Source organism: Micropterus salmoides, unplaced genomic scaffold (assembly GCF_014851395.1).
Source record: "Micropterus salmoides isolate LMB-PRFRI ecotype aquatic unplaced genomic scaffold, ASM1485139v1 Ms_hic_scaffold_2, whole genome shotgun sequence".
NCBI classification, from domain to species: domain Eukaryota; kingdom Metazoa; phylum Chordata; class Actinopteri; order Centrarchiformes; family Centrarchidae; genus Micropterus; species Micropterus salmoides.
In genome coordinates, this window is record NW_024041150.1 from 16,357,535 (window position 1) to 16,381,064 (window position 23,530).

The 23,530-nt window shown below is 39.9% G+C and overlaps 2 protein-coding genes across 2 annotated transcripts; both read right to left on the minus strand.

The window, feature by feature from the left end:
- Positions 1-2,507: 2,507 nt before the first annotated feature.
- Positions 2,508-5,264, minus strand: LOC119912085. The gene is made up of 6 exons (XM_038731071.1): positions 5,121-5,264; positions 4,639-4,980; positions 4,389-4,445; positions 4,176-4,286; positions 4,038-4,072; positions 2,508-3,593 (listed from the first exon to the last, which is right to left on the minus strand). Exons 1-6 carry the CDS (start codon positions 5,164-5,166, stop codon positions 3,492-3,494), a joined length of 693 nt encoding a protein of 230 aa, XP_038586999.1. The 5' UTR covers positions 5,167-5,264; the 3' UTR covers positions 2,508-3,491.
- A 10,379-nt stretch (positions 5,265-15,643) lies between these two features.
- Positions 15,644-17,565, minus strand: LOC119912088. Its single transcript, XM_038731075.1, has 6 exons — positions 17,426-17,565; positions 16,945-17,286; positions 16,757-16,798; positions 16,482-16,589; positions 16,311-16,345; positions 15,644-16,190 (listed from the first exon to the last, which is right to left on the minus strand). Exons 1-6 carry the CDS (start codon positions 17,469-17,471, stop codon positions 16,089-16,091), a joined length of 675 nt encoding a protein of 224 aa, XP_038587003.1. The 5' UTR covers positions 17,472-17,565; the 3' UTR covers positions 15,644-16,088.
- Between the last annotated feature and the right edge of the window lie 5,965 nt (positions 17,566-23,530).

Below are 23,530 nucleotides of genomic sequence, written 5' to 3' on the forward strand. Positions count from 1 at the left end.
GTGACCTCTTCACCAAGCTGGACCTCCATAGTCTGAGTCTCATAAACTGAGACAGAGATCCAGCCTGAAACAAACAGCAGAGACAAACCTTTCTTAAAATGAACATTAAGAGAAAGAATACCTTATAATACATTTAATAATAAGTACATCATTTTAGTTACATTTACTCATTTGGCAGATGCTTTTATCCAAAGCGACTTACATTTGAGGAACAACTTACAAGCATCAACAGAGCATCAAATACAGCACGAGATCTACAACTGACACTACATAGTAAAAGCAGCAATAAATACTAGTACAGTTCTGTTGGTTTAGAGAATTCAACAAAGTTGACAAAGAAGGTGATGAGAGTTATTCAGTGCCAGTACTTACTGAGGCTGCAGAGAATTAAAGCTGTTATCGAAGCTCTGCAAAGTCCGTAAATCAACTCTGACCAGGAACGCTGCTCTCAATGTAAAGAGGCGGGCTGTTTCCTTTTCTTCTCTTTTTTTGCCCCTAAAACAGACCACAAACATGTTTGATGAAGCAAAAATGTATTTCATGGAGTCTGAGATAGTCATCGTTCTTGAAATATTGTCTTGGTCATGTTCCAAAAAAATGAACATATAAAGATAAGCTTCTAATAATACCATTAAAGTCTAATCTTCAGTCAGGATCGTCAGGATTCAGGAGTCAAGTCAATATTACATGCTTTAAATAATAATAATAATAATAATAATACTCATACAATTTAATAATAAATACTTAATAACTTAATAAAAATAGGTACTTAATAACTTAATACCTTTTTTTTTTTTTTTTTTTTACAAAGTCCCAAAACAGCAGCAATACAGATTAAAATAAAGACAATATAGGATGTAAACAGACACTGCTAAAAACACAACAACAAACAGAGTAACTATTAAAAACAGATCAAAACTTCACATACCAAAAAACTATGAAAAGTAGGAGTAAAATATATTACGAGACAGTGATTCCAGCGGTTGAGTGAATTCACATAAAAGCCTGTTCATATGTACTACTACTATAAATAAGTGTGTTTTTAGAAGGGATTTTAAAGATGAAACAGATTATGCACAGCTAATAAAGAAAGACTGTCTGGACTGACTGAATAACAGAAAGAAGCAGAAATTAAGGTCATACTGATGTTAATGTTAAAACACATTCATGTCTAGTTGTTCATGACATACAGTTGTTTAAAAAAAAAGTGCTTCCAAACTGGGCCTGGGAGAAATAACATAGAGGCAACTGCAATCCTAAATCATCCGATGAATGAAACATGGATATTTTGTCATAGGTGCTCCATCCTTTGTTTTTAGTGCACTTAAATATAAATATTCTCCCTTTTTGCAAGTGAAGAACATTCAAATGTATTTTGGTCAACAGACAGTTGACTTGGACCATTTAACATTTTTTTTCAGCATTTTTCTTCAGGGGGACTGTAAAGGTCTGTGTTTCAATTACAATTAATACTGTAAATATTCATCGGCAGGCTAAACAGGTTCTGTTTCCATGACATCTGGTGGCTTCCTATATACAGTAATGGTCTGTACATTAGAAATTATTGAAATATTTTAATGCATATATTTTGGGAGTTTGCATTACTATTTAGTCAAGCTGCACAAGAGTATCTTTTCATAAGTCTGGAAGAAGCTTGTGTGATATGAAAGTAAAGTAGTGGTATGAGTTTGAGGTTTACGTTCCAGATACCTCACCATGGCGGTGAGTATGTGCTGGTCATACAGTATGTATTCATGAAAAAAATCTAAGTAGATGGTATTCTTAAATCAAACATTCAGCATTTTTTACTTTAGACATGCATACAATAATCACTGTGAAAAAAACATCATCATCAGGTAGGCCTGGTAATAATGAAAACTTTTGCGAGGAAAAAGCCAATTCTTTAACAAAAAACCTGCAGAAACATGTACTGTTTACTGACATTTTATTTTCCAGGAAGATCAAAGTCATTACTGCATCTAAGATACTTATTTCCTATTTCCTATTTCCTATTACTTAGGAAACTTATTTCTTCTGAATAACAATGTACAATACACATTCTACACTCATTTGCACAGAATTTGACACTATTTAAGTTTAGTAGTATAGTAATGGAATAAATATATAGTGTATATTGCATTTTATTTTTCATCTCTTAACCTACCTTGTGCTTGTTTGTTGCACATCTGGCGTGTTTTGTGTAAGTTGTACATGTTTTGTAACTTTGTGTTAACTTTATTTATGTAAACTGTAACACTGCAATGCCCACCCGTCCATTGGTCCAATATTGAGTTTAAATATTGACTTTGCTTTTGTAAACTTTATTTTACATCTCTAGAAACAACATTTAGTTGTATTTAAAATATTCAAATCTAATCTTGTTCTGAATGTATGCTTTTTTAAAAGAATATTCTGTAAAAAGAACAACAATAATTATTTACTAATGAAAAAGGACCTATTAGAGTAGTGATAAAGAACCGAACCGAAAGTAAGAGGGTCGATAAAATCCTAACAATAGAAAATGGCCACAGGATCTATGAGATAATGTTTGCTTGTTCTGATTAATTTTTACTTTATTATTTATAAAGATTAACATTAAAGATAACAATTACAGTCTTGTTGTTATTTGATAATAAATTAAACAATCAGTATAGGGACAAATAACTGTCTACTCAGGTAATTGGTTTTCTCAATAATTTGCCATCTGGGCGAGTGACAAAAAATATGAATGTTGAACCCTGCATTTGTACCTGTTCCAGTTTTACATGTTCTTCATTTTCTGCCTGATATCTGCTGCCTGTGTTTGATAACCGGTGGCCTGTGTATGACCTGTTTGCCTGCCTTGAATCTTTGGATTTTTGGCTTGTTTGGACTGCCTTGTGTCTGACTTCAAGTCTGTTCATTTAAACATAAAGCCCTTTTTCTTCTACCTGTTCTGCCTCAGTGTCTACATTTGGGTCTTCAGCCCCATAGCATATCATGTCACACACGCTATGTTATCACAGTTAAAATCAGTAGTTTGGACATTGAGGTACTGCGTGGTTTTCCAAAACGTCCATGCAGCCTTAAAGGGTTTTAGCTTTTAATTTTCTCAGCCAGTATTAACTTTTTATTTTAAGATTTTATTTTTAGAAACCTTTGATCGAACAGGCCACATGATTTTCACCTCAATTGTGCTCAGATCACACTGTGCTGTCTGTTACTGTCAAACAAGTGATGTGTACCTCACTCACTCCTTCACTGCTGCAGACCTTCATCAAACTTTCAGTACAATCAATCGGGACACTAATAAGTGCCCTTCGTAACTCCTCCTAGATCAAACACCAGTCATATGTTTTTGCTATATAGACAAGAATAAGGAAATGCTAAGAATTACAGCTCTGCAGTAGGAAAAGACATGAATGAACATTAGATCTTTATTGCAACAAGCCATAAAAAAGCCCCAAAGCATTTTAATACGATACAGCATCAGTTTCAGATGTCTCCCGAGTCTATCTGGTGGCGGCATAAATAACATTCGGCTCTCGCTCTCTTCTTTTTCCTTTTGGTTGAAATGTCACTGCTGCGTAGTTCAGCTCATCAGAAGCCACATTCTGTGAAAAGAGTATTTTACGTCTTAATGCGGTGACTTGACATGATTTTAATTCCCACAGTGTTACCTGACAAATACTGAATTTTTGAGTGAAATGATTGATATTTCTGACAAGACTACGTAAAATGTGTTGTTACAAAGTTATTTACTGAGCAGGACGTTTCACCGTTGAAAAAATAAACTTGTTGCTCTCTAATGGACAAGCTTTAAAAAGGTGACGCAGTTTCTGAACTAACTTGAACATAATTTTTGGCTTTTCTGGACTTAAATTGCTTGTAACTTATCAGCCCATATATATGCAATACAATTACCGTCTATACTTAAGACTCAACTATGCCAACATATCAGGGATAAGCTAATTTAAACCAATACAATATGGTGTAATACAGCTGTTTTATTTCACACAATATATACTTGTTGATCTAATAAGTGTTAAAATTCTCACCTCTCTTTGCTTTGGATTCTGTTCTTCTTTATGAGCTGAGTGACAGAAACAAAATATCTGGTCAGTTTATTGATCATTGTCTGTGGCACTAGCAACTAAACCAAATATAAGATAGACAGAGAAGCTCTGAAGAAGTACCTGTCTGAAGTTTCCTGTTTTTAACAAGCAGACCGATGATGACTATTACAAGGAAAACAGTCAGGCCGCCCAGGATCACACTTGTCAGCTTTGCTATTCTGTCAGACTCTTCTACAAGAAAGATCATTAAGTTAGACTCTATTTTCTCTTTAGAGACGTGAGAACTGGCTGAAATGAAAATAGACCAAACAGAATTTAACTGAACTGTTTTACCTTCAAACATCTTACTTTTACACTGGCTTTCCACGTCGTCATGTGGCTCATCGCTGTCTTTTAATGACACGAAGATACATTCATTCTTGATTTTAAATTTGGCAGATTTACATCAAAATTATTAATGCTATTATGTTGCACACATGATGTTGTTTTAGACAATTATCAAAATATTTTTTGCAATATATGCAGAAAAACACAACTGAATAATGGGAATCCAAAGACAGAAAATACTTTACAATACTCTTACCTTTAATGTTTAAATATATTACACTGAAACTTGGAAGTGCCTTTCCGTAAAATCCACAGAAATACAGTCCAGAGTCAGATAAATCCACTTGTTTGATTTTGAGAAAGAGAGCAGAGATGTTGGAGCTCATTTCAAATCTTCCACTTTGATATCCATCACAGAATGTAGCATTGCGGTAAGACTTCATCATAACAGAGATACAGCTGATGTTGGTTCTCTGGACAAGTCTGAACCAGAATGTTACAGCGTCATATTTGGAAATGTTGGAGCACAGCAGTGTGACGTCTTCACCAGACTTGACCTCCACAGTCTGAGACTCAGAAACTGAGACAGAGATCCAGCCTGAAACAAACAGCAGATGACAAGAAGACTTACTTGTTGTAAAGCAACATGACAGTAAACAATATCTCTTAATGAAACTCAGCAGGTGTGTAATAAGTAAAAAAGTTTTAAATTAAAAATAATTAAATGGCAGTACTTACTGAGGCTGCAGAGAATGAAAGTTGTTATCAAGGTAAAGGTCATCATAGTGCTTATGACTGAAGCTCTGCAATGTCCGTAAATGAAGTGTTCCCCATGAAGTGTGCTCTCAATGCAAAGAGGCGGGCTGTTTTGTTGCTTATCATGTTGCTCAAACTGACCACATAAATGCTGTGAGTGTTGACGCAAACATTTAGCCTCACAGAGCATAAGACAAAGTTATTTTTCCAATGAATGTTGATTTATTGTCATCTTCACACCAAAGTACATAATATACAATAATAAACAAAGGAGGACGAAAAGGATTCACATAACATGCCCTCAGATAGCTGATAGGTGAAAATGTAATGCTGTATAGTCTTTGACTGAATAACACCAATATATAGATTTATATATATAGATATACTTTTGAGATTAAAGTTAACATGTTAACGCCTGACGGTATTTAGATATTTCCTACTGATGGGAATGTGTGCTTGTAGGTAAGCCTGGATGAAATATTGGAAGAATAGTGTAATCAGTTACTCAATGGCTGGTCACTAAGATAGGTAACCACCATAGTAATGAGTAGTCAAGGTATCTAGATAACTGGAATTGGGCCAGATCATAGGTTTACTTGCTGAAGCCAAAAGATGGATTATGAACACAAGGGACTGAGATAAGTTTACCTGAATATGTTAAATGCAATGAATAAGAAAGGTAAATACCATCAGTAAACAGTAGCAATTGGATACAAATGCAAATGGATATATGGCAATAGGTAACAAGTGCAATTACAAAGTAGTAAAGTGGAATTTGAATTTAAATTTATCAGTGCATAGACCCTTGAGATGCAGCGTCTTGTTTACAAGGGGGTCCAAAAACAAGCATACATGATACAAAGACAAAACATAACTACTATGGAAATACACAAATACATAAATAGTGTCAGTGTGCACGAGCCGAGCTAACGCCAATCTAGGTCAGCTATAGCCGGAGAGACAAAACCAGACAACGTGTCTCTTCCAGTGGTGCAGCCAAGCGGGAAGCTTCCGGTCAGCGATCTGATGCGAATGCAGAAGTCCCTGAAACCTGTATTCTATTGAACGACCAGCAGGGGGCGACTCTTCTGGTTGCAAAAAGAAGTCCAGCTCCATTAGAAATAATGGCAAAATGACCCTACTTCTTACCTGAATAATTACCTCGGTAAACACTTTCTTAAGCAGTTTATGGTCTCAGTCGCTAGTTTCAAGTCTTGTTCCATACAAAATGATGTTCATTTAGTAAATAATGGTCCCATTTATTTTAAAATAGACCAAAAAGCAGAGTATGTTTCTATGATTGAGAAGTTGTTACCACGGCGACCTGTCAATCGGGCTAGAACCGACTCGTACCCTCGGCACTGTGTAAATTTAACCAGCGCTGTTGAAAAAGCTTATTAGGAGTCGGCTGTTCACTTTCTCTGGTGAGTACATTTAGTTTTAAGACTGTTGTTCGCTAGACAAAGTTATCAGCCCTGTTCAAATGACAGTTAATGTGAGTTAAAGATGCACCTAGCTAAGCAAGCTAGCTAGCTCCGCAAACAGCCATTAGCTGCACCGTATCGTCACTTCCGCTGAAGCAGGCTGTCTTATGGCTTGTCTGCGCATGACATGCACAGAGGTCTTACTCCATTTACTTTTTGGTCCTCCAAAAGACAAGCGGATTCTGAATCACCCTGGATCTCCGGTACCTGAACAAGCACAATGGAGAAAAGGCGTTTCCACATGCTGACGATAAAGAAACTGCTGGAGCTGGTGCAGCTCAGTAACTGGTTCATCACCATCCACCTGAAAGATGCCTATTTCATGTCGAGGTGACACAGTAAGAGGGAGTTTTTACACTTCGCCTCTCAGGGAGTAGCCTACGAATATGAATAGGCTTCCCGTCAACTACTCGATAGGCCTACACACGTTCAGCAGAAGCATGGACACCGCACTGATTGAAGCCTTGGGTGATCTCCACATAGCCCAGTTGATCTTGCACCTCAACAGCCTGGGGTTTGCGATCAATTGGGAAGAGAGCTCCCCACAGCCGCTGCAGCGAGCGGAGTATCTGATTGTGCTAAACGCCACCACCCTGAGAGCGTATCTGTTGGGACAACACTCATAGTGGTTCACAAGCTGCAGCAGAGGACAGCAGAGGACAGCTATGACAGCGCTGTCAGTGATGCTGCTGTTGGGCCTCAGAGCAGCAGTCCATCAGGTGGTCCCTCTGGGCTTGCTGCACATGCGATGGCTACAGTGTTGGTTTGCCAGCCTGCATCTGGACATCAAGAGGCAAAAGCGATGCATGGTGATCCCCCGCCCTGCTGTACCTGAAAGCCCAGGCTTGGAGAACAGTGGGGAGATGACTTCATGCCCCCAACGGAGCAAGTGGAGATTGCAACCTGATGTGGTTCAGCAGAACTGGGCTTGCTTTGGGAGAGCAGAGGTGGATCTGTTTTCCACCCACTGCCCGCTGTGGTTCTTGATTCAGCCACAGGACAGCCCACCCCTGGGAATGGATGCGTTTCACATGCGGCATGGACAGAAGGGCTACTGTATGTGTGCATGCATGCCCCATCTCATCCCTCCAGTTAAGTGAGGCGGAAACAGTTGTTCGTCATTCTGGTAGAAGTGACGCAGCCAACAGTGACAGAGTCCTGGCCTGTGCCTCTGGTCTGGGGGGCTCTGTCACAAGGTTGAGGCATCATATGCACAATGCTGGTGTTAGACCAGCGTCTCGAGGTTTGGCTCCTGAAAGGGAGAGGCCTTCGTTAAGTCATGTAAGCATTGTTATTATTTTAACTCAAACCATTATCTTTTCCTAAACATAACCAAGAACTTTTGCTGCATCAACCTAACCAAATGACGACATTTCACATTTTTATTTAGAAATTCTAACTGGACATTGCATATTTATTCTTGATAGCTTGACTGTGGCACTCCACACGTCCAAAAATGATGCTAAAGGGATACCCAAGGCATTAAAAAGAGACGCCAAGGGGCGTGAGGAGTTAGGAGTGAGAATGTGGAGACCCAGGACACAAGCTGTTTCAGACATGCCCCTCCGGAAGGAGGACTAAAAACTCAAGCCACATTCTATCTGCAGCTGGCCCAGGATCCCCACTGTCACTGACTGTCATGGCCCCCTAACCCTCCATCCCTCCCTTACAGTACTACATATGTTTGGACATAGGAACCTGAAATATCTGCCATATTACACATATTAGTTTTTTATTCCCTTATATTTTGTAGATCTTGTCAATTTCATATTTTTATATTTATACATTTATGTTAATTGTCATGCACCAAGTCACTAAATTCCTTGTATGCGTAAACCTACTTGGCAATAAAGCTGATTCATAAAACAAAGTAATTCAAATCTGATCACAAGTAGTCGTTTGACTGCTACTGAATACCTCATCACCATAAAGCAGATACTCACTGCTGACTGCTTCCGTTACTAATTTAGTAAACTGTACAGACGAAGACGCTGTCAGCTCTCTGGGTGGCACGGGACTTGCCCACACATGCATGCAGACACAGCCAGGCCAAGGTTTGACCTTAGATAACTCATGATCTGCAGCTCAGTTGTGCTCACACCACACTGTGCTTTCTCTTAAACAAGGGATGTGTATGTCACCGACTCCTCCCTGCTTGCAAACTCTCCCTATAAGGACATTTGACAGTCACATTTGCTGGCTCCTCCTCCATCAAACCAAAAATGTCTTCTGTTTTTTGTTTGAGATTATGATCAAGGACAAACAACATCAATACGACAGAGAGAGCAACAGAGAAATAGGCATTTGACAATCAAAACTAAACTACCAAGGAAATATATTTGCCTTAATCTTCTTTACAAAATTTTAAACAAATTCATCTTAATTCTTCCCACCTGATATCCTACACTTAAGATACTGGATATTTGCTGGAGCAAGAATGTTTTGCTGCCGTCACATGCACCTGTTGACAAATGAAAGGAAGAGCCACTTCTTCTGCAGACACATTTGTATTTCTCTCAGAGTGAAAGTGATGCTATCAATTGTTCTGGTATCTGGTAAAGTTGTTAAACTTGTGCCCTAACTTCAGTGTGCATGCTCACATGAACACATCCACTCAAAGTCAAAGTCAAAGTTCACATGTACTGCTCCTAGCAGGGTGGCCACACCCACCTCAAAACAGTCTCAGAAGAGCCTTAAGACAGTGATGATCCTCTGTTGTGTGAAAAACAGCAAGTCATTTGATATTTTTGGTCAAGGCTGACGTTTTCATGGTGGGTTTTTTACTCACACAGACAATGTTTGTCACCACAGTGTGCTGCTTTATTCCATCATTGTTTATTTTCTTTATGATTTTTTCCACTTGGACAAATAAAGAGGCTGATATCATTTAGTCAGAAGCAAGTAGGTTCGTTTTCACAGTTTCTTTTTATACTTTGCTACAAAGCCTCGTGCCTTTCATGTGCTCAGACCGCACTGTGCTGTCTTTTCCTGTGAAGAGATGTGTACCTCCCTCACTCCTCCCTCCCCCTGACTCTCAAACTTACTCACAGGACGAGTCAAATGGTCTGCCATCACTGTCCTTTGTGGCTCCTCCTCACCAAACATCAAACATGTCCTTGTTCCTATTTGATAAAAATCAGAGGCAGACAAAATAAGAAAGGCAGAGACTTTTTCTCAGAGAGAGAGGCAGAAAAAACACAAGAAAGAAAATGCAAACTGAACATGAATATAGGAACTTTATCGTACAATATGTGTCCTTCTGCAGGTGGCAGCAGATTAATATGATAAATCACCAGTCAGAGCTGCAGTTCCAGTTTCTTCCTGCTGGCAGAATAAATAACATGAGCTTCCACTTCTGTCTCTGATGCAGGCCTGCTGCTTCTTATGGTTTTTGAATATGAAGTCAGTGCTGCTTCCTTCAGGTCAGGAGAGTCCAGGGGCCTATAAGAGCAGGATCTGAGCTTATCCAGATAACTTCAGGGTGAACTCTGGGTTTTCAGTACTAGGACAGTGGTTCACTTCTTACCAGGGTAGATAGATCGCCATGGTAACTTAGGCTGAACGGCTAACCTGCTCCGGAGTAGCTAAGAGATCATCTCTATAAAAACGCCGCCTACTGATCAATTCACCACATGACATCACCATCTGTAGGAGATCCCACAGACTGTTTTATAGGCTGCTTTTACGTTTGCTGCGGTGATGTGGAGAAACTTTTGTATAGCGATATCATCCTACAGAAACTGATTGAAAGCCTTGTAAGCTACTACTGTACAGGTTTTTACAGTAAGCCTGCTTACCGCTTTGAAGTTTTATATGTTTCATTTGCTCCCCAGTCCATTTCATACAGCCTGTCGCAGTCGTTAATATAAATGGGTTTCATTTTTCTTATGTGAGGCTGAATATTATGAACAGTTTGGTAGGGATATTGAAATAAATTTTAATATGAACGTGGACTATTTATTTTAGGTTAGTAGCTATCTTAGACGTTATCACAGAGACTGGTCATGTTCTGCCCCACCTTTTGCGGTGTGGATGCAGTTAATGAGGTGAGTTTTCAGTAGCCTAAATGTTGATATTCAGTCTTTCAACCATATTTAGAACACATTTTGTGGCTTGAATGGATTTTTCTTTTCATTGCTTTACGAAGTTAATTTAGAACAATGTTTGGACACTTTTGAGTGTTAAATGAAATTTATCTCATTTAGGGTAGCAGCTAATGATCCTTTTAGTACTCAAAACCTCTATAGATTATTTCATGGATTCATCAATGCTGTGTTCAAGAAGTACTTTTGCATGCCGGCGACGGCAGCCTTCAACTCAACAATCAATCATGATTTCAGCTATATGCTAAAGTTGCTGTTACTGTTACCTTGTCTGTGGTCTGCTGGCATACTGCTTTCTGATCAGCTGCCGTCGTGCTGTTGCGGTAACGGTAGGCCACATATTGTTTTACGGTGGACGGACTGTGACATTACAGAGTTGTTTTTCTTTTAGCTTCTCTGCCTTGGCTCCTCCCATAAATTACTATGCAAATGACCAGAAATATACCAACGTCACCTCCTAAGGTCCAAATAATAGTGGGCAATCCTGCTGCAAAACTTTCACTAAGTGCAAGATCAAGGGGCTGATCAGTAAAGTGGAGGCAAGAAGAAATATTTTATTTGATAACAAATAACAAATGCAAAATGACAAACAAGAGTTAATGCAGCCCGCTTGGAGACTTGTAATGGCTGAAAAGAGTTTTCTAATACAGAAATCTGGGTGTCTGTGAGGTGGAAGTTAGAAAGCACAGACTGTTTAAATGCAGCTTGTTCACAAATAAAAGAAGATTCAGAGAGTTTAACAGAATTATATTATTCTAAACAAATAATTTAGGTAGAAAGGTAAACATTATATAAAAAGAAAGAAAACCCACCTGTTTGGGTATCTAGCCTACCTGTATTTGTACCGGGATGTCACAGTTCCGCCAGGTGGGTCTGTCTAATGCTGGACCCATCAAAGGATTAGGCAGTCATCATCATGGGCCAGGAAATCTTATCCTTCTACTCTCTAATCCTTCCATTGGTGTTCTGCAGAGCCAGAGAGCAGCCATGCAGCATTATGCATGAGTGTAACGCAGTATGTATATGTTTGCAGCAGTCAGACTGAGTGATTTACACCTCAGTCAGTGGTCTCCCCCACTCTGGGAGATCATTTGAAGATGGCAGTTAGACAGGTGAACACATTTTTTAATGTTGATTTTGTTATGTTCGGTCTGCATCATGATGACTGATGATGAGGAAGGAGTGTAGCAATTGTGTGGCTTTATTTCCAGATCTTTTAATTTACACATGTTTGCAGGTGGTGAAGATGTGCAGAGTGAGTTGAGGTGAGAATGCAAATCTGTTTGTGCGCCACCGCGGTGTCTCTGTGTCAGTCTGTTCACTGCAGCGTGTTTATACATGAAAACTAAAACGAATGCACAGAGAATATGATTAAAAACTACTGACGCTGTCTTCTGCAATTCTTTAATGCTATTTGATGTTATCTTGGATTTTTATGATAATTCCACCAGCGATAGTTTAAGGACTCAGAAGCCAAATTCACGTCTAATATCGGGGAAAGGCAGATGGAATCCTGCCACCTGACATTATCCTGGCTTTAGGCAGGTCCACAGCTGACCCTGGTCCTCTCCTCTTCGCTCCGGGGAGGGTGATGAATTATTTAGCGGCCATTAATTTAAAGTCTGAGCTGGCACTTGGCTTGTTTTATTTCCACAACTTAAAGGTGCAGTATGGAATAGTTATGGCTCACTAGTGCGAGCAGAAATAACACTGCTGGTTTGAATGTTTATATGATAAAGTGATAACATGTGATATGAAGTGAAATTAAATATGTGAGAGCCATCATTATCTGTTCCTCTCACATTCAGTTTTAATTCAGTTTAATTCAATTCAATTTTATTTATATAGCGCCAAATCACAACAACAGTTATCTCACAGCGCTTTTCATAAAAGAGCAGGTCTAGACCGTACTCTATGATGCTATTTACAGAAGCCCAACAGTTCCCACCAAGAGCAGCACTAGGCGACAGAGGCAAGGAAAAACTTCCTTTTAAGAGGCAGAAACCTCGAACACAACCATGGCTCAGGGTGGGCGGCCATCTGCCTCGACCGGTTGGGGTGAAGGAGAGAGAGAGAGAGAGAGAGAGAGAGAGAGAGAGAGAGAGAGAGAGAGAGAGAGAAAAATAGAGGGATGCAAGGAGAGAGAGAGGGGAGGGAGGCAGCCTACACAATATACACACAGAGGTACAGACAGTAAAGGTGATGTTGCTATAGACTAAATGAAAAATACAGATATTTATAGTAGTGTTAATGACAACAGTCGTAATTTTAATGATTATAATAACAATAATAACAATAAGACTAGCAACAATAGTCGTTGCAGCAGAGGGTGTTGAGCAGGAACACGGGGGCAGCAGGTGACCCGCAGCCACAGATCCAGACTCCACAGCTCCAGAGCCAGAAAACCTGCAGGAAGTGATAGGAGGAGAGAGGAGAGAGACGAGAAAGCACAAGACTACCGGAAAGGGGAGAAGTCGAGTTAGTAACATGCAATAATGGGATGAGGTTGCATACAGAGGGAGAGAAAGTAGAGGAGAGAGGAGCTCAGTGCATCATGGGAAATCCCCCGGCAGTCTAGGCCTATAGCAGCATAACTAAGGGATGGTTCAGGACTCACCTGAGCCAGCCCTAACTATAAGCTTTATCAAAGAGGAAAGTCTTAAGCCTACTCTTAAATGTGGAGATGGTGTCTGCCTCCTGAACCCAAACTGGAACCTGGTTCCACAGGAGAGGAGCTTGATAGCTGAACGCTCTGGCTCCCATTCTACTTTTGGAGACTCTAGGAACCACAAGTAACCCTGCATTCTGGGAGCGCAGTGCTCTGGTGGGGTAGTAAGGTACTATGAGCTCTTTAAGATAAGATGGTGCCTGACCATTAAGAGCTTTGTAGGTAAGAAGAATGATTTTAAATTCTATTCTGGATTTTACTGGAAGCCAATGCAGAGAAGCTAAAACGGGAGAAATGTGATCTCTTTTCCTGGTTCCTGTCAGAACACGTGCTGCAGCATTCTGGATCATTATTATTTTGATATTAAACCACAACATACATACATGATCAAACTTTTATTGTGTATCAATGGATATAATTAGGTTTTTCAGTGGCTACTTCATTGACAAATGCACAGTAACAGCAGTGGAAACACTATTTTGAAACATTTGGTGAGTTTTGGTACTTTGAAGTTTACTGACAGAGCCAGACAAAAGTTTGCGCCTCGGCCTGCACATTCTCACGTCACGTTCATTTTTATACATCCCACGTGTGCGTGAACTCCAGCGTATGTAACCTTTTTGTGCATAGGGAGCGTTTATACATGAGGCCCAGGACCCCGGCCCACAACCTTTCCTTCAGTCTGTTTTCCAGGTGCGGCAACAGGTAATTGAAGCTGTGGATATTCCTTATTGTTTGTCAGTTGTCCAACAATGATGTGCAAGAGTTGCTCCCTGTGATATTGTATAATAAGTTTTGCATGGGCATGTTGCGAAAATGAAAAAAAATAATAACATAAAACAAGAAAAACACAGTTGAAGAAAATCCTTCTCTGTGTTGCTGTTCCTCAACTGTGGCTCAGCAAGGAAACACATTTGTTTGAAGGGCTTTAAGCAGCATGAAGGAAAGATGTGGTGAGACCGTTGTCTCGCAGCAGTGAAGAATGAACTTTAAAGCTCAGCTAACATTTTGTTTTACAGCCACAAGCTAAATTTGTATTTCTGTTATTGTGTTGTAATAAAACCTGCTGAGTGACGAGTCTAAGGCTCACGGCAGCGAAAAAAAACTCACACAAAGAAAATAACATTCACTGACTGCAAAGAGTGGGCAACATCAGCATCACAGCTGATCATTCTCTGATCGCGGTTTTAGAGGTGATCATTTTTGTGTCTTCTCAGAACTCTTTTCATCTTTTTTACCTCACTCTCTGTGAGAACAGCACAGTCACTTTGCTGTACTCCCTCACCCTGTCTGAATGCTAGAAATTGTAACTGTCCTTTAAAGTACAGAAGTGTTTTTCCTAAGAGAAATATTTCCCAGCTTAATGGGTCCTAATGGTACTTTCAGACAGAAAGTGAAGTGAGCGCTGGGGTCAGTGCCTTTACATACAAAGACCCGAAATTCCTGTTGGGTGGTGCGGAGGGGCGACGAAAAGGCCTTCATCTGAGTTGAAAATCTTCAACTCGAGCGAGTTAAGATAATCCAGATGTCACCGACGGCTTCAGAGTGTTGTGTGAAGAGGACCAGGCAGAGGGGAGAAGTAAGACGAAGACGGAGAGCTGCTAAGCTGTGGGGAAAGGCAGAGGACAGAGCAGTCCTGCAGCTGTTGGACAAATAAACACCTGTATCAGGTAGGATTACACTCTGACAAGCCGTTTACTCGCTCGGAGTAAACTGCTTTTTAATAAATAGGCTTTTTACTTTAGTTTTTGGAATTACAACATTGACATCTTCACTGGAGCTTCTCAGCAGTTCCAGTTCCACTATTATTGTTAGTGTCGGTTGGCACCCAGAGCTCTGTTGGACTACTACTTCATATTTATATAAAAACCGGACAAAACTGGTCATTACTTGGAGAAAAGAAAGCGAGGAGGTTGAACTACATGGTGAGTTCAGAAAATGTGTCTGTAACTTTATAACAGCTATCTTTCACATTGTATTTCTGCATCAGTTTGATCCATTTTTGCAGATAAATCACAGCAAAATATTTACTTTGGGTTCAGACAGCTGTGGTAATCGTGGATTACGTTTATTCGCGTTATCGCCTTGTGTGTGAACACTTGGCAGTTGTCCAGCGATAAAACCCCCGTGGGGAAATCGTTGCGAGTATTCAATTCATGTTTGGTCTGAATGCACAGTAGGAGTCCTCGAGTAAGTCTTCAAGTGCTACACAAGTCTGTCAGCAACAAATGTGAGATAAAAACAAATCAATTTAACTGTGATATTTTTATTTGGTGTCTTTTGTGGTTGTTTGATGAAACGTTGTCAAAGAAACACACTGGAGAAAAAGCTGAAGGCCGGTCTTCCTGTGGTCGAGACTTCTCTTTAGGCTGATACAGACACATCATGCACAGCAGACGCTAGACAGGTACAGTTTTCTCACCACACATGCAGTACATGTTCATTTAAAAACACAACCAGGATGTAAAACCCATACCAGTATAGACAGACAGTATATTAAGTCACCATTAGAATACTGTCTGTATGCATGTTCTCTAATTACATCTTCAAAGAGAGATAAGCATTAACTACAAGTAAGAAGCTTTTTTTTAGTGATGCTAAATTCTGCTGTCCACCACCCACACAAAAGCACAACTGCAGATTAACATGACAAAGCATCAGTTACATCCTGAACAGCATTTCTTGTTTCCTCAGTCTATCTAGTAGCAGAATAAACAACATTGGGCTCCACTTCTCTTCTTCTTGCTTTTGCACTGAAATTCACTGCTGCGTAGTTCAGGTCATCAGAGCCCAGGTTCTGTTAAAGACAATATTTACACTTATCTGACCAAGCTGAAATTTAGAGAAAAACTACAAATGAGAAGACATAATTTAAAATGACTAAACAATTAAAAGTAAATTATAACAAAGGATTCACCGCATTCTGTTGTGGATTCTGTTCTTCACTGGCAGCTGAATGACAAAGAATATATCTAAGTTAAAAAACATTTAAATTTGTATTCTCCCAACATATTGACAAAACTTTAAAGATGGAAAAAAAACAATAAACCAAACACGAGATACAAACAGGAGTTTTAAAATAAAGTACCTTTCTTTTTCCTGTTTTTAACAACCAGACAGATGATGACCATTATGAGGAAAACAGTCAGGCCGCCCAGGATCACACTCATCAGCTTTGGTATTCTATCACACTCTGCTAAAAGTCATATAATATAATTAGACTGTATCTCTTTATTGGCTTGAGAAATACAAACATTAAATTGAAATGTTAGTTAGCTGTACTGTTTTTATCGACTATCTGCACAATGACGTTTGCAACGTTTACTTTGACAATGATTAAATAGCCAAATGAAAGAATCTTACTTGTAGACTTTCTGTCAGCGTCATCATGAGATTCATCACTGCCTTTTAACAAAATGAAGATATATTTAATCTTGATTTTTTACTTCACGTTTGTTTTGACAATGATTCTCATATATTTTAGGTCAGTTATTAAACTTGCAGATATAGAAAGACATAACAGAAGATACCACAGGATTTTATAATCTTACCTTCAACATTTAAATGTATCACACTTAAAACTGTCTGTCCCTCTATGAAAAATCCACACAAATACAGCCCAGAGTCAGAAAGATTCACTGTCTTAATTTTGAGAAAGACAGTGGAGGTGTTGGAGCTCATTTCAAATTTTCCATTTTCTACTCCATCACAGTATTTAGGATTGATGTCAGCCTTGGTCATAACGGAGATACAGCTGGCCTTGGTTCTGTTGACCACTCTGAACCAGGTTGTCATGCCTGAATGATTGGAAATGTTGGTAGTCGACAGTGTGACTTCTTGACCAGGCTGGACCTTCACAGTCTGAGACTCAGAAACTGAGACAGAGATCCAGCCTGAAACAAACAGCAGAGACAACAAGAGATGTGCGTGTTATAGGAAGGTAAACAACACCTCTTAATAACTTATACATAAGAAAATAAGTCTTAATTGTAGAAGCAACAAAGTAGAGAGAAATGTGTTGGCAGTACTTACTGATGCTGCAGATAATTAAAGCTGTTGTCAAGATGAAGTTCATCATAGTGCGAATGATTGCAGCTCTGCAGTGTCTGTAGTTAAACCGTGCTCCAGGAAGGGTGCTGTCAACTTAAGAGGCGGGCTCTCTTATCATGTTATCCAGTTGGTCCACTGACCCCATACATGCTTTCAGAGTGTGACACCAAATGACTTAAAGAGACACGAGACAAAGTTATTCTTACAGTTATTTCATATTAAGTTACCAAATGAGGTTCAAACCAAACTAAAAACAGATACATCAGATACATCAAGGCCTTTATGTAAGAAGATCACATCTAATCTTCTTATACAAAATAAGATTCACAGAAACTTGGCTAGTCCAAAAAACTTACTGTAGCAGACAAATGTCAGGCAAGGACATACTTATGTAGCTTGGGTGGTAAATCTATTCATAAGCGATTTTATACTGAAGTTTGATGTAGTTCTAAAAGTTGTGTGAATGTAAATACATGTGTTCTTTGTTGTTTTCGTTTGAGAGTAAAATTGTTCAGGTTAATTTAAAATGTGAAGCAGATTTTAAGGGACTTGCTACAGTCTTACAGACTTTGACCACAAGGGCGCAGTATTGAGTTATATTGTTTATATGTTTCACGATGATTGCAGCTGACTTGATAGTCTAACGCTGACTTGGGGATCCCGACCTGGTCCCAGAGGGGTTGCAAGAATGCTACTATAGACACAAAAAAAGAAAAAAATCACCAGATGGACTAAAGTTGTGAATAGAATCACTTTGGGTGAACACTGTAAATATTTTGCACTATTTAATCCAGTAGGTGGCGGTAATGACAACCGCTAAAACACCAAAGAAGAATAAGTTAAGAATTAGAAAAAGGCAACGTTAAGGTAGCTAGCTAACGTTTTTTCTCAACAATAAGTGACACTGGAAACGGAGAGCTAACAGTAATGAGGAGAAAGAAACTGAACAGAAAAAAATGACAAAGAAAATTAGAAAATCCGACGAAAAGTACTTGAATATATTAATATTTTCTTAACGTGCGCTAAAGAAACGGTTTCAGTTATGTGTGGGAAAAGAAATGCCGAGCAGCCAGCATTGATACCAGTGTCAGACGATACTGTGTCTGAGACGTGGAAGAGCAGGTGATTGCTAAAGTAAAACGAAGTGTGTAATTTTCTTTACAACTTGACAAGACCGCCGATGTGTCCGGAGATGCACAAGTGCTTGGACATGCCAGATTAGTTGAGGAGAGCCATTTATTGTCAGATGCACATGTTATTTCGCCAAGTGCATCATACTTTCTTCCTGTTTACGTGCGAACAAAAGTGAAAGTGCGTTGAGTTGTGTGTCCAGGAAGTTCCACGTGGGTTTGGTGAAACTTGTTGAAGAAATCACCTTAGGAGTTGCAATAACAAAATAATCGCGTTACTTGCGAACTGGTTCTTGAACTATCCACATAAATGGAGGAGAGAAAAATAAATCAAACGTCCCTTTTCGTGCGTGTTAACACTTTTCCTAACTTTTGACTTTAGCGCCAGTTCATGAGGATACAGAATGCCAAAGAAGTCTTTCGAGGGGTGGAGGTATTACTTCATAATGTTTCGTGAAATGACAGCGATACTCTCTAGTGTGCCTGTGGCGAGGCTGTTAAGCCTGGCAATCTAGTGCTGACTTCAAGGAGGAACAGGTTGTCTGATTTGAGAGACTCCTGCCCAGGGTGCGAACTACGGGGGAGCCAGGGTGAGCTTAGCAGCCTTTAATAAGACATCAGCTCCCCTAAAAGCATGATTTGTGATATTTGTTTATTTTTTAAAGTAACTCGTAATGTGTATTCCATAAATTTTTTTGAGTAACTACCCCAACACTTGTCATAGCCCACTGCTGTATTTTATTTTATTTAGTTTTCTTCTTTCTCCCAACATTTATGGCTGTTAAATACTGGTGGTTTAAATGTTTAATGTGCTTTAAATTGCTTTTTGTGTAGTTTCACATCAAATCAAGCTCAGTTTAAGTTCAATCATGAAGACCTGTCTTTATAACCATTCATTGAAATGTCTATGTGTCTGTCTCTGGCTGAATCCCAGTCTCCACACTGTATTAGTTATTTGAAAATTACCTCTTGTCCACAGCTAACTTTCACATAATCACTTTACTCAGCAAGAACCTGGAAAATATTCAAATCAGGTCCCTTCTGTGCCTCCGCTGTAAAGAAAGTAAAAAATGCTGTTTTGGCGTAGTCCAGGTGACGTAACATATGTTGCAAAGTGCAACCCATTATAGCATTTGGGGCCCTTGCAGCCTCTTGCACTTAAGCACTTATCAAGTAACGTCAGTAAAGTCTGTGAGGGTTAAGGGTTTAGGATTTAGGGTGAGGATTAGGATTCAGCCTCGGCCTGTCTCGATCTTTCTTCCTGCTTCTCTTAATCAGCTGATACAGGCGCCCACTCTCAGTTGACTAACCAGAATTTGCCACGATCTTTCATCAGACAATCCTATTGCTGCTGTCCAGAGCAGGGGTCTCATTTATAAACGTTGCGTACGTACAAAACAGGGCTGGAAACGTGCATACGCCACTTCCCAAGCAAAGGTTGTGATCTATAAAAAGCAAACTTGACGGGAAAATGTGCGGTCCTGTAAGGAAACTCTGAACCACGTATACGCACATAAAGAGGAGAAATGAGAAACGGCGACTCACATGGCAGAAGGATAAAACGGTTAGAAATGAATAGGCCTACTATTATGTAAAATAAATCGAAATATTTCCTCTGAGTATTATAGGCTTAAAGCCTTTCTGAATCAAAATGGAAAAAAAACACACAAACACAAGAGATATCAAGGAGACATCTGTTTCTGCAAAAGAACGCCAGAAATATGTTGTACAGGAGTCATATTAATTAATACTTGCATGCAGTGCAATTTATTCTCATAAATAAGGTGAACAGGAGGACAAATTAAATTTAAATTGATGCCGTTTTCAGTGCGTCAGTCAAACAAATATGAGAGCATAGTTTCATATATTGTTATCACATGTTTGTTTCCTTATCGAGCCAAACGCTGTGCGCCAGTGTGTGGATATGATGCTCTGCTTGTAAAAACACATTATGGAAATCAGATCCGTTATAAAGGGGTGGAGCTCCGGTGCCCCCTTTCCTCCGGTGCACAAGCGTTGCGTGAAAGTGCGTTTTTTATCCACCAAACAACTTCAGCTTCACCAAAAGGAACGGCAGTGTCACACTTAGTTAAATTTCATTTTGTAGCTTCTCTGTCAGATTTTGCCTCCTTTTCTTCCTGCAGTCAGTAGGTATTAATATTAATGAGGGGCGTTTCACTGACCATTTATAGGCAACTATGGGCGTTTGAAGGGTCGGACATGGGGCTCCCTCACATGCGGCACATTTCAAGATGATTGTGATTTATAAAGGGAACGAGTGTGCGTACGCACGGTTTAGTCTAAATATTTTTCGGTGTATGCCATTTGTGGTTTTTGGGCACACATACACTTTTTTCACGTTACGTTGTGGCTCTGTGGATAATGAAGACTGGTCTTGGTAAGATAGTCAGCAAACTAGCTTCACGTTAAAGCCATGCTGCTTCACGTTATGAGCTGTAACGTTTGGTCATTAATTGTTAATGGCGTCGAGAGTAGCAATTAAGTATGTTACACAATGATCCCGTTCACTTTCAGATGTGCTCTAACTTCATAATCATAAACGATCATGGCGACACCTGGACAACGTGTTGCTGTAGAGCGCCCAAGATAAGACAAGACCGGACCAGTTTATACTTTATAAAGAAAAGAGAACAGTTCTCCTGACTCTGCGTGAGGTAGCGGCTAATCCGCCCCAGACCTGCTTAAAAAAATCAAAGAGTTTATGGAGTTGTTGAGTTAGGGGAATCTATATAAACTTTGTGAAACGCTGTTTTGTAAATTCAGCAAATGTAACACATGAAATTATTCCTGTCTTTGTATAAATATAGTGTCAGTTTGTCCCGGTGTGTTGCATGCCTGCTGAGAGTTGTGTGCACCTCGTGGGTGGTAACGTTCATTTATGCAGAGAAAAGAGGTGGATGAAAATGTTGCAGGTAACCTACAACAGCTGTTCTGCCAAATCATGCAACCGTCTCTTAAGGTCCTTTCCAGACACTTTGCTGTGCACATTGATCTTACGCGGTTAGCACCAGGTTTCCTTTAATACATGAATTTTATTATTTACTGAGAGATGTGCATCCATATTGCTGAGTCAGCTCCACTTATCAACAGAGTTGTAACTGTGTTGTCTTATTTTAAAATGAGGTGTGTCATCAGGCCCATACATTTTCTGGACTGGTCCTCACGGAGGTTGCTGCTGGAATGTGTGAGCTTCATATCGTGCACGTGCATATGAACGCATGTTCACGGGCGACGGGGTTATCTTTTCCCAGCTGCAGTTTATAAACACTGTTGCCCTTTGGTGTTTATCAAACGTAATAAATAGTTGTATTTCACTCTCTTCAAAATTGTTCAGGCACAAAGTCTGGCAAGAGATGTGCTGCCCAGCTGGTTTAGCAAGACAGACAGCTGTGACAACTTCCTCCAGTCTGCCTGCCTGTGTGTTTCCTTGTCTGTTTTGCAGATGCTGAGATGTGGCTTGTAGGTGGAGCTGGGAGGGTCCAGTGCTTGTACCTGCCCATCTGGGGCGGACTTCCTGAAGGGAGGCCAGCAGTCTCAGACTTTTAAAACCCCTGAAATAAAACATTTTTGTTTCTATTGTCTGTGTGAGGCCCCCCCTTTTTGTTGCCAGCCTTGAGCAGCGCAGAGAGATGCACTGCAGCTGCACATCAACCAACAGTACTGTTATCTGCTGACATCAGACTTTGAGAGGAGAGAACAACCTGACTGCTGTTCCTACAGTTCACTCTCAGAGTTTTTTTCTCTTCTCATGCCCAGAAGGATAGTCCCTCTTCATCCTCTCATCACTGTTGTAAACATCTACAGTCTAGGACAGTCCGACTCTGCTGCTGGCAAACTTAAATTTGGAGTGAGTTCAATCTCAAATCGTTTTGTTTGTTTACCTTTTTTAGTACAGGTTTCAACTGGTAACGTCACAGCGCTATGAACTGTGGGTAATTCCTTTAGGCAAATTCTGGAGGGATGCGGACTTACAGAAGTGCATAAAGGGCTCAAAAAGTCTGTGAAAGGGCCGTCATACAATTAATGATTTGAGAGTAAGACAACACTATGCCCTTGTGGACTCACTGGGAACGCGCCTTTGAGTACATCAGTGTGGAGATTGGGATTGAAGAGTGGAGAAACATGTGTGAAGACATCACACCTTTATGAGGTTTTCTACTTCTCTGGTTTGTTGGTGTAGTTTGGTGAGACATAAGACCACTTCTGGGACTGAGCTGCATGAAGAATCCTTGGTAATGTCTCATAACATCCTGAGTTGGAGCTGCAGGCGGACTACATCCAGCTGCTTGGAAAGATGAAGATGAAGATGATCATGATGATGATGTAGGTTCAGTTCCACTTTGTGGCCCTTTGCTGCATCAATCATCATGGTATCTCTTCTTGCTGTTATCTGCATGCTGTCCTGGTCAAATCTCCTCTCCAGTTCTGAAGGCACCAAATCCACAGCCTCATAAACTCAACCTGAATTGTTCATTTCCTGCTCTCCTGGAACACAGTGTCTGTCACCACTTTAAGTCAGATTTTGGGCATGTCATCACTCTGGAGTTATCTCACTGTCATCTCTCAGTGCTGTTATTTTGTCCTTTAAGCACATTTATACAATAAAGATCACCAAGCGCATGGAAAGCACAATCACTGTCTTTCACATAAATCCGCCTGTTTGAATGCACAGCTGAACTTTTCTGTTCCGAAACAGCACTGTACAGCGTGTGGAGTGAATGGCTTCATGTGAGACTGTAAAAGTGTCACTCTGCTTCAGTAGATTAAACACTATGTGAAGATAAAAGAGCGAGTGAGTCTGTCAGAGGTGTGAAGATACAGATATACAGAGATCTCCCTTATATAGAAAGAGCTGTTTTTCACCACAGTGCAAAGTGCAACAACATGGATGTGTGGCTGTCATAAATATTTATATTCATAAATTAAGTATTTCTAT